We start from the raw sequence: 12042 nt of genomic DNA, 5'->3' as shown, positions 1-12042 counted from the left end.
AAACTCTTCTGTGGATTGAAGAGACAAAAGCTGAATTTTATGGAAGGTTTGAGTCCTGTTACATCAGACTAACAGGATTTAATAAAAAACACCCCACAGCAGCAGTCAGACGTGATGTGATGGTCTGGGCTGCTCTGCTGCTTCAGGACGACATGAATTCTGCTCTCAGAAATCCTGAAGGAGGATGTCCAAAAATCAGTTGATCTCCTGAAACTACAGAGCTCTCAGGTTACTCAGAGAGACCAGCAAGTCCAACTCTGAATGGCTCAAATAAACAAAATGAAGGTTTTGGAGTGTCCGAGTCAAAGTCTAAATCAGATTGAATCAGATCAAGTTTATTTGGGATGAACTTGAAAAACCTCGAATGTGTCTGAATTCAAACAATTCTGCAAAGTAAACACAACCAAAAATTTCTCCACTGTAATGTGAAATACTCCTTTCCGGGTTTTGCATATCTACATTGTGGAAATGTCATGGAGCTACATTTAAATCATCACCATATCTGAACTAAATCAAAACAAATATCCTGCTAGTTTAATAATGAACCAATCCAGCAACAATGAAGGAAGAAACCAAGATGCTCCTGACTCTGGTAAAGGAGAGGAAATGAAACACAGACTGCTCTCTGCACATATCTAACCTGCAGGTAATAATCTGTTGGTCATTTTTCTCCCATTTTAAACCCAGAGGCTGTAAACACTGAGCAGAAACACAGAGTTCACCCCAGAAAATCTACATGTGCAGCTAAGAAGTGACTTTAGGTTTGAACCTCAGTGTTTTATACAAATAAAATTAAATGTCTCATTGTCCCTCTGACTGACCCACTCGTGCTGCCCTCCTGTGGTCATGGCTGCAGACATGTCACAGTCTTCAGTCTTTCCCCCTGAAGCCCACCTCTCATAGCACACTACATAATCAGTGACCCAAAGCCACAAACGTGCAGCGCAGCCGTAGCGCAGTCCCAGCCACACGAAAGGAGTCGAGGCGTTTTTGGCTCTTTCCTGGACCCATCGCTGCTGATGAGGGTTGCTGATTGAAACCAGGTCATCGTGTTTCTGTCTGCAGTAATTCAAGGCTTCCTCCCAGGTTTTGTTTTCCCTGATCAGAATCAGTTTATCTGCCATAAAATCAGAGAAAACATGAAATCAGTTAAATCTGGATGTTTGGTCCAGTTTCACTGGAAGAACAAAAGAAAACATTTCAGTGATTATTCAGATGAATCAGTCGCTCTACAGAGAAATCTCTGTTCCAACCATCAGCTAAACATCTTCACCTCTGACAGAAGTTCAACGTACATGCAGAAATAAGTGGCTGAAGAAACATACTGACCTAAATCCTCTCAGTGATTCCAGCCGTTCATCTATTGGACAAACAGCTGAGATAAATCTGTGTAAACTCACCATCATAGCAGAAGAAAGGCTTTCTTTGGTCACATCCAGCAGAGCTCCATCTTCCTGATCTCTCTAACAGAGTCGTAGCACATGTCCTGTTGTTTAGTCCATCATTAAATGAGTCCATGTCCCAGTATCTGAAAGAGAAGTTACTCCCATCTGACCACCTCCAGCTGTCTCTGAACAGGCCGATCCACAAGGCTTCAGACTTCTGCAGCTTCTTAAACTTTTCACTGTATATCTGATCGAGTCCACTGGCCAGGTCGGTGTGATGCTGTCTGCAGTAGCTCTGAGCCTGAGTCCAGGTCACAGACTTATCATTCAAATGAAAGGTTTTGTTGTCTTTCATTGTTTCTGTCGAATCAACAGAAAAACACAAAAACATCTTTATCAACTAATTTGTCTCATTCTTCAAAATGTCTCTTTCAGGAAAATGTGATGTAACACATATGTGATAATGCAGATTATAAACTAGATTATAACATTATTAAATATTAAATATTCTATCGCCATATTACTGTCCACATATTCTCACCATCATAGCAGATGAACTGATATGTGGATGTACATGGATAATCTGCCCACTTGTCTCTTGTCCTCACACAGTTCTCGGGATATGCTCCATCATTCGGCTCTCCAGCTCCCCAACAGGTCTTATTTTCAGTGTATTCCTCCCCCGGCAGAGACCAGTGCCACCTCCTGTTGTCTCGTCCTGGCTCGCTGTACAGTCCAATCCAGGCTTCTGTTTGATTCTGTGCAGAGTCTTGAAGTCTTCTCATGTCTGTCAGGTCAAACACTTTGGCCAGGTCTGTGTATTTCTCTCTGCAGTATGCCCGTGCTTCATCCCAGCTCATCTGTTCTTTAATAAAGTGGTACTCATACAGCTGACATGTGATGAAGACACACTGACCTAAAACAGAAGAAATACTGTTGAATATCTGCTGATACAAGCAGGAAACTCATGTTCCCATCAAACTGTCCAGTTTACAGGTGAATCCTTGATTTTCTCAGTCAGAGTTCATTTGTTTAATGAGTCCTGATCAAACTAAAGGATTTTAGGTGGAAACAATCAGGAGCCCTGGTAAAATGATCACTCACCCATCAGAAGAAGCAGAAACAGACTCCACTGCATCGTCGCTCTGTCACATGAAAATGACTTTTCTTTCATTTGGAGGAAACAATGAATCCAGCAGCTCTTCAGTGTTTGATGGACACGCAGCACTTTATATTAAACACAGATATCTAGTTTATCACACACTGCTGTAAGAAATATATGATTATTATTAATAAATGATCATCTGTTTAAAATTGTCCATGAAGACAAAAGCAACAGTTCAAATGTGGTCCACACAGCACCTCTGTACACAGACATGAAATGACCCTGCAGGTTTGGATCTGGTTCTTCTCTGGTGTTCATGCAGACAGCTCTGCAGTGAATAACCATCTGTACTAACACACACTCTGTACTCAGTATTTGAATATGAACAAATAGTTTTTACCCCTGACTCAAAGACACACTGTTAATATGAGTTATATACAGACTCATTTACATTTTGCTATGGAAAGAAGAAAGAAAAAACACTGGACTGTCCAACAAGTAAAAACAGGAAGTTTCATTCTAATATCTAAATATGACAGCAGAGGTACACTTGGACAGGTCACCACTCTGTGACAGAAACATGACTATGAGTCTGTTGATTTTTGAGGATATAATCATACTGTTGCCTGTACTGATAACTATCGCTGGATCGCTCTGACGCTGACCTGATTTTAAAAACCTGTCAAAGACTTTTGTGTGCACTGACGCAGCAGTCACACGTATTCAAGCTCGCCCTCCAAATTCACCCATCATCAGGTTGTCATCCATCGTTGAGTTTGTAGAGCTCAATAAATGTCTGTCTGTCAGTGCTGATTATTTAAAGACGTCTGATTATCTAAATCAGACGATTATTTAAACGTCACTCAGTCGTTGTCAAAAAATATCTCCTGTGCATATGCAATTGTTTTTAATATGGCACCTTTTATATTTTACAAACTGCAGATGATGAAATCCACTTTATTTTGCTCATAATTACTGAGCTACATCTTTAATATGTCAATAAACTATTTGAACAAGAACACTATCGTAGATGTAAAGACACATCTTAATTGAAGCAAAGTCAAAAATCTGGAATAAAATTGATGTGACTGTTCATATAAAATACCACAAAGTGTGTGTGTGTGTGTGTCCGTCTAACCCAGTCATAAATTACATATTGTTATAATTACACAAAATGTGTTCTTCATAAGTGACTATAGGACCTTCAAGCCTGTAGTTATGTTCATTATCAGAGCCCCTCCTCATTGTTCTTCTCCCTTGGTGCAACCCTATAAATACAGTGTACCCCTTTGGCCTCTTCCCTTTTCTATAATTCCCCTGTGGGAGAGGTTGGTGTCATTTCTTTCCAGACACTGTACAACACACATATAATGTATATTTAGCCACCCTGATATTTCTGAGTCTTTAGTTCAGTTATTGTCATCATTGTGCCAGTTTTTGTTATATGCTATAAATGTGTAGTATGTGTGTGCCACAAATGTGTTTTAGGCACCGTTAATGCTAGTATGAATATATAATTCTGGCTAGCTTGGGAGTTGTGGTGGGTTGAGCTAACCCTCTCCGCCAGTGTTTGTATTTGGTTGTAGGAGCTGGAGTGAGCAAGTTATTTACTTGGATGTCTTTCATACGTTTACCTTTCTTTGTCAGACACAACGCAGAAACACACTGGTTACACGTGTGTGTGTGTGTGTGTGTGTGTGTGTGTGTGTGTGTGTGTGTGTGTGTGTGTGTGTGTGTGTGTGTGTGTGCATGCATGCTCGCAGAAGGACTGTCTCGGCAGGAGCCTTTTTAAATACATCCAATCAGCTTTTTTTTTAACAAGAGGTGTAGCTCATACATTGTAATAAAAGTCTTCTTTTTCATATTTTATAAATATGAAACTCACAAGATTTTGAGTCCATGCTCATTGTGAAAGAATATAAATCTGTCACAATGAGTTCTATAAAAACATGTTGTTTATGGGGACAATATTAGAAATCTTTCATGGTCCCTATGAATGATCAATGGTAATAGAAGAGAAAGAAGAGGAAGCTTGAACCCAGATTCTGTCCATTTTCATAAGAAGTGACCGCACAGACATCTGTTAATGAGAGAACATGTTTTTCATCATGAAGACTGTGATGTGAAGCATCAGCAGTACGTTAAAGTGTTCAACAGTCTGGACCCTGAGACATAATTAAAAAACAGACTTTCCAAAGTAAAAGCAGAGCCCTCTGTGTGCTCTTTTAACAGCTGGTAGTACAAAACTCAGTGACAACGTGTGTATTATATACCCTCAGTCCAAAAGCAGAAAACATAAAAAGCAGAATTCACAAGAATGTCATCCTAAACAAATGGCATCCTGGGGGTTGTTACAGGGAAATACAAAAAGAAAAAGCTGCAAAATATATATCAGAAAGTGTTGAATTTAGAAAAACAAAGGAGTACAGGGGTCAACAGTGAGTATTCTTTGAATATGGATGTTGCTGTTTTGAAAAGAGTCATCAAGAATCTGCTGTCCACTATACGTAGAGGCAAAGCAACTGCACATGTATGAAAAGAAGTTCTTTGCATGGACTTTGAATATATCAATACCATAATGCTCATTTTCTTTGCAAAAGAACAGCACACAGTGGCAGGTTTTGCAACCCGTCAAAATACAGACAGTTGAGGCAAAATAAGATAAGATAAGATAAGATAACCTTTATTAGTCCCACATGTGGGAAATTTGTTTTGTCACAGCAGGAAGTGGACAGTGCAAAAGTTATGAAGCAAAAATTAGAATACAATAAGAATAAATACAGTACACAACTGTACAGAATAGAATAAAATAAAAATACTATATACAGTAGAATAAAATAGAATAAAATATACAATAAGATAAAAATAGAATACAAATGCTATATACAACTGAGTAAAAATACAACGATGCCAGAAAAGATTATTGCACATTAGTCTTATTGCACATGTGTGGATGTGTGTGTTTGATCAGTTAAAGTCTTTGTTGTGGAGTCTGACAGCAGTGGGGAGGAAAGACCTGCGAAATCTCTCCGTCCCACACCGTGGGTGCCGCAGCCTGCCACTGAAGGAGCTGCTCAGTGCTGTCACAATCTCCTGCATGGGGTGGGAGATGTTGTCCATCAGGGATGACAGCTTAGCCACCATTCTCCTGTCACTCACCACCTCCACTGGGTCCAGAGGGCATCCCAGAACAGAGCTGGCCCTTCGGATCAGCCTGTTCAGTCTCTTCCTGTCCCCGGCAGAGATGCTGCCACCCCAGCAGACCACACCATAGAAGATGGCTGAGGCCACCACAGAGTCATAGAAGGTCTTCAGGAGTGGGCCCTTCACTCCAAACGACCTGAGTCTCCGCAGCAGGTTCAGCCTGCTCTGCCCTTTCCTGTAGAGGGCGTCTGAATTATGAGTCCAGTCCAGTTTGTTGTTCAGATGAACACCAAGGTACCTGTAGCTGTCCACAGCCTCAATGTCCATACCTTGGATGTTCAGTGGTTGCAGTGGAGGATGCTTGTGCCTGCGGAAGTCTACCACCAGCTCCTTGGTTTTACTGGCATTGATCTGGAGGTAGTTCAGCTGGCACCAGTCCACAAAGTCTTGGGTCAGTTCTCTGTACTCCTTGTCATCCCCATCAGTGATGAGGCCGACTATTGCAGAGTCATCAGAGAACTTCTGCAGGAAGCACTGGGTGGAGTTGTGGGAGAAGTCTGCAGTGTAGATGGTGAAGAGGAACGGAGCCAGAACCGCTCCCTGTGGGGCCCCCATTACTGCAGACGACCCTGTCCGACACACAGCCCTGAGTCCTCACATACTGTAGTTGGTCGGTGAGGTAGTCCAAAATCCAGGTAGTGAGGTGATGGTCCACTCCTGAGTTCTCCAGCTTGTCCTTCAGAACCGAGGGAAGAATAGTGTTGAAGGCACTGGAGGAATCAAAGAACGTGATTCTCACAGTGCTCCCAGCGGTCTCCAGGTGAGAGAGGGAACGATGTAGGAGGTGAATGACGGCATCATCCGCTCCAATGCCAGGCTGGTAGGCAAACTGAAGTGGGTCCAGTGATGAGCTCACAAGGCGCCGAAGCTGAGCCAGGACCAACAGCTCCAGGGTCTTCATCAGGTGGGATGTCAGAGCCACCGGCCTGTAGTTGTTGAGGTCCTTGGGGCGTGAAGTCTTTGGCACTGGTACAACACAGGAGGTTTTCCAGAGCTTTGGGACTCTTCCCAGCCTCAGGCTCAGGTTGAAGAGGTGCTCCATCACCCCACACAGTTGGTCCGCGCAGGACCTGACGACCCTCGAGCTGATGCCATCTGGGCCCGCTGCCTTCTTGCCATTAATCCTCCTCAGTTCCCTCCTAACCTGGGTGGTTGAGAGAGACAGGCTGGAGCCTTGTGTTGAGTGTGTATAGGGCTTTAGAGCGTGATGTCACGGGAGGTGGGCCACGCCCCCTTTCGTCATGACAGTAGGCCAGACACAGGATACAGCTTCAGCTATGGTTCGTACGTGATGTGGTGGCAGTTGCAACGTTAGATTACACGATCGTGAAAGCAAGAAGCTGGATAATGGGCTCTCTTTTCATCATTTTCCATCCTGGAGGCAACGTGAGGGATGCCATGTATCCAAATTTATTAAACAAAGACGTCAGGCCTGTATTGCAGCAGTGAGACGAGCGGATCGAGTTCTATGCAATCCCCAGCTTTTTGTTGGTTTGCTCTCCGCATTTTCTTTCCGGTGAGTTCTAAATTAATTCATATCACTATTAAAAGGCTTTTAGTGTTATTTTCAATGCGCTGAGGTCATAGATAATGAGATAAAACATCCTAATGTGTGATGCTGCAGATTGAACCACGTCATGTCATCATGTCGACTGAGTAGCTTATGATTTAGCATTATTGCAGGCAAACCAGAGTATGAAATGAATGTAACAAATCCAGACTGGGCACCAACACTGCACATGGGCCTCTAAAAACATACTAAATTGCTCTCATTGTACACTAATCTTTAAATAACTTCCAAATGAATGAATCACACACCTGTCATTGGAATATTGGTGTACATTTACCTTATGTGTATGCACTAATTTTATCTTACAGGCTTTTGTTATGCAGCTGCAGAGTCTGAAGGTGTGCCCCGTGCAGAAGTGATCGATGAAGATCTGACAGAAGACCAACAACAAAATCACAATGTCATAGAGGCTGTGGACAGCAGTTGTGTTGGATAAGTGAGGTTGAGGTACCAGCTGCAAATGACAGTGGCGATTGGACAGACAGCATCACGGAAGCTAAAGGGCAGACGCAGGATTGTGTGTGCAATGAACAGGGCAGAGCAGAAATAAACACAACACTGCTTGATAAGATTGTTAAGGTTTGCTGTGTTTTGGTGAATATGTGCCCCAGTGTGGTTGTCAAACCAGCGCCAAATGAAACTTTCTCTTGTTGAGTATTCATAAATTGAATGTTGTGTTGCATGTGTAGTTCATTGTAAATAATTGTACTTTGTGTGAAGTAGTTTCAATAAAACAGAAAAGAATAGTATCTTTGTTTTTTTATTCTTGATCTGTTCACATGTACTTAGCAAGTACATAAAAATGAAATCCAAACTATTTACATGGCAACACACAGCTGGCATCAATCTTGAACCACAAAATGAAACATTACAGGCTATTTAGAGCAGCACGTTGTTTGGTGAAGTATTTCCCAAGAAGTTCAGGAAGACACACTTTAAGAAAGAAGTCTTGTGCTTGCTTTAAACGTGGTTCCCAGAAATCCACATCAGGGAAGATGCGTATCACAGCAAGGTCTCTCTGTGTCCACACAAACGAGGTCACAGTGGTTGGGGTGCAGTTTAATTCAGACGTTGTGAGTGCAGTACCTGAAACACACAAAAACCACTTTTAATAAAAGGTCTGTAATTAACCAAGGCTAATATAGATGGTTTGGCTGTACGTGCAAATCAAAAACTGTAACAAGTAAGTTGTTTAGAAAGTTATCAAGTTCAAACCGACTTACCTTTGTCTTAACGACAACGTACTCGCAGCGTGGAGGCTTAAAGATGGACAAATCTTGCACCCAGCCGTTCGTGAATTGGATGTCGGCCTCCAGGGATTTATAATTCTTAAACTGGGTTGCTGTGTATGCGCTGACTCCACAGCAGTGTTGGTCAAGTTACTTGAAAAAAGTAATCAGTTACTAATTACTGATTACTTCCCCCAAAAAGTAATCCCGTTACTTTACTGATTACTTATTTTCAAAAGTAATCAATTACTTAGTTACTTAGTTACTTTTTAAAAACACGATTTACAACCTGAATAGGTGATAAAGCGATAGATCTTTCAGCCCAATTCTACTTTTTCTGCATAATTCATCATACCAAATGTAATCAAATGGAAAAGTCTCTTTTTAAAACTTGTTTTATTAGTTTTAATCTTTTAACTTTATGCATCAAGCAAAAATTAAATTATATGCAACATTCTCTGACTGGAAGAAATTTGTTTAACATTTAAACCTATTTTCTGCACATTCCAGCACATAAAAATAAAATATTTTTTGTGTTTACACTCACTCTTTCAAATAGATGCAAGTAAAACACAGCAGAAAATAAATAAAATCAAAGACTAGCGGTCCTGTTGCTCTATTTTCACCTGTAAAGCAGGACTGGGGTAGGCGGAGGAGGTTTACCCTGGTGCAGGTGTGCCGCAGCGGTCAGTGGAAGAATCCGCGAGTTTCTCTGTGAATTTCACATTACCTCGTAGTACACTCGGTGCTTGCTTGGAAGTTTAGGGGTTTTTCGCTGTAAAAAGAAGTTTTCTTCCACGCTGTGGACACTAATGTTTTGTCACTTTTTATGGAATCAAACTCAAAATAAGGTCAGTACTTCCACGCTTTAAACGCTGCATGCTACACTCTGTCCCGCACTCGATATATTATGATCTGCAGACAGCTGTTGTCACGAACGTCGCACTCGCTTACGTCACTGTCATGAGACGTTCTCGCAAAAAATCACGGTTTTAGTAACGCGGTAACGCAGCGTTCCTACGTGAAAGTAACGGTAATCTAATTACCGTTTTTGCAATAGTAATCCCTTACATTACTCGTTACTTGAAAAAAGTAATCAGATTACAGTAACGCGTTACAAGTAACGCGTTACTGCCCATCTCTGCTCCACAGACAAGGTATGCGAAGATCGGGATAGGACAAAGGCTGTAGGCCGTCTGGATTTCCACTCAGCTTCCTTATTTCATACGGGTCCACATTACCGATGCACGCAATTTTTTCAAAGTACCGTCTCTTGGCGTCTGGGCGCAATCGGTCGCGATACAGCCCTTTGTCTTTTGCGCTGATTTTGAGCATGGTTCTGGCAGTCCCGATTCCAACACTCCAACACTGTGCGCTTGTTTTGCTTTCTAGCCTACTGACATGGCGCCGCGATCCCACAATGCACTGCGGCGTGACGTCAACTCCAAAGCCCTATTGCATGCTGTTGTTGGGGGTGGGGAGGGGTGAGCAGGGTGAATAGAGGAGGTGTGAAGTGTCTGAGGTGTCAGAGGTGGAGCAGCAGCAGTGGGGGTGGGTGAGTCTGCAGCCGATGTTGGAGACTGCCTCATGGCTGAATCAAATCTGTTGAAGAAATGATTCAGTTCATTTGCCCACCTCACATCCCTCCCAGGCAGAGAGTTCTGATGTTTGTGGCCTGAGATGGTTCTGAGGCCTCTCCAGACTTTACCAACATTGTTTTGCTGAAGCTGGCTCTCCATCTTCTGCCTGTAGCTGTCCTTCCCATTCCTTATCAGTCCCCTCAACTCTCTCTGCACCCTTTTCAACTCCTCTTTGTCTCTGGATTTGAAGGCCCTCCTCTTCTGCTTGAGGACAGCTTTAATTTCTGGGGTAATCCAAGGTTTGTTGTTGGAGAAACACCGCACAGTCCTGGTAGGTACGGTGTTATCCACACAGAAATTAATAGAGTCAGTAATGCATGTAGTAAGGCTGTCGATGTCCTCTCCGTGGTCGTCACAGATCACCTCCCACACAGTGGACTCAAAACAATCCTTAAGAGCCTCCTCGCTCTCCTCCGACCATCTCTGTACTGTGCGGGTGGCTGGTGGCTCCCTGCGCACTAAGGGCTCATACACAGGGACAAGGTGCACCAGGTTATGATCAGATCTGCCCAGGGGAGGGAGAGGTGATGAACTATATGCCTCTTCAGCATTGGCATACAGTAAGTCCAGTGTTTTATTGTCTCTGGTTGGGCAGGTCACATACTGGGTGAAGGTGGGAAGTGTGGAGTCCAGTGAGGCATGACTGAAGTCCCCTGATATTATGAGAAGGGCTCTCGGAGATTGTGTTTGCAGTCTGCTGACCACTGAGTGGAGAGAGTCACAGGCTGCATCCGCGTTGGCTGAGGGGGGGACATACGCTGTTATCGCGATAACATGCGAGAATACCCGGGGCAGGTAGTACGGACGCATGCTAACGGTTAACAGCTCAATGTCTCTGCTGCAGAGTTGTTCTTTTACAGTGATGTGCCCGGGGTTACACCATCTGTCATTCACAAACACTGCCAGTCCCCCGCCTTTCCTCTTACCGCTCTCTCTTGTCCTGTCCGCTCGCAGCATCTGGAATCCCGTTAGTGTCACGCTCGTGTCCGGAGTTAGCAATGTTAGCCACGACTCCGTTAGCATCATGATGCTACATTGCCGGTACTCCCTCTGTGACCAGGTTAGCGACGTGAGCTCATCCATCTTATTGGGCAAAGATCTGACATTTCCAATAATTACAGAAGGACGAGATGGTCGATAACGTCTCCTTCTCGGGCGACGGCGCTCCTTCCCAGCACGACACCCCCGTCTTTTCTTCCTCAGCTCGCTGGGAATGTCGAGTCTATCCGCCGGCAGTACCGCTGCGGGACGCAGCGCTAACAGCTGATCCTTACTGTAAACAAAGGATCCCTGCTCTGGATCCCCAGACACGGGTGAAAAAAGTAGAAAAAAACTAAGAAAAACGACCAGAACTAACACAAAACGGTAAAACGTGGTTGCAGAGTCTAATTACTAATACGTTAGTTATAAAAATTACGAGAAGAAAAAAGATAAGAAAGAAAGAAACTCAGAATGAGCAGAGCTGCTGTAACAGGCTGCTGCACACAGGGGGCGCCGGAAGTAGTAAAGATATGATATATAAAAAATGATATAATATATAATATATTATATATAATATAATATAATCAATCGTCCATTATGTCCCTAAACTTGAAAGAAGCAGTCCTTTTAAAAGATTTTTCTGATTAATTACTTTCTCTTTCTGTGAATTAACAAAACGACATGCTGACAATATCTACTTTATCCTTTCTAAGTGTGGGATAAATGTTCAAAAAGGTTTGGCTATGTGTCTTTGTAAAAGGGTAGGCTAATAAACTGGATTTATCTAATTTATCTCTTTGAGGTTATGATTAATAACCAATAAAATGGGCTTCAAAGAGTACAAGTAGCTCTGGGCTACTAATAAACAAGCACAAATATGTTTGAGAGGTTTTAGATCCAAAAGCTTTCAAGCATTTGAGTCTCTACT

The 12042-nt window shown here is 42.8% G+C and overlaps 1 protein-coding gene across 1 annotated transcript; it reads right to left on the bottom strand.

Annotated features, from left to right (window-relative positions):
* Positions 1-461: 461 nt before the first annotated feature.
* LOC116332891 (putative C-type lectin domain family 20 member A) lies at positions 462-2758 on the bottom strand. The gene is made up of 4 exons (XM_031755970.2): positions 2490-2758; positions 1927-2301; positions 1401-1745; positions 462-1117 (listed from the first exon to the last, which is right to left on the bottom strand). Exons 1-4 carry the CDS (start codon positions 2557-2559, stop codon positions 771-773), a joined length of 1137 nt encoding a protein of 378 aa, XP_031611830.2. The 5' UTR covers positions 2560-2758; the 3' UTR covers positions 462-770.
* Positions 2759-12042: the final 9284 nt, after the last annotated feature.

Source organism: Oreochromis aureus, linkage group 3, assembly GCF_013358895.1.
Source record: "Oreochromis aureus strain Israel breed Guangdong linkage group 3, ZZ_aureus, whole genome shotgun sequence".
NCBI lineage: Eukaryota > Metazoa > Chordata > Actinopteri > Cichliformes > Cichlidae > Oreochromis > Oreochromis aureus.
This window is presented reverse-complemented; position numbering and strand designations above follow the sequence as displayed.

Excerpts from the sequence above, each read along its gene's own strand:
- LOC116332891 (XM_031755970.2), bottom strand. The coding sequence starts at position 2,559 with ATGAAAGAAAAGTCATTTTCATGTGACAGAGCGACGATGCAGTGGAGT. Across the intron at positions 2,302-2,489 it reads GTTTCTGCTTCTTCTGATGG|GTCAGTGTGTCTTCATCACA; the intron begins GTGAGTGATCAT and ends CTTCTGTTTTAG. Across the intron at positions 1,746-1,926 it reads TCAGTTCATCTGCTATGATG|AAACAATGAAAGACAACAAA; the intron begins GTGAGAATATGT and ends TTGATTCGACAG.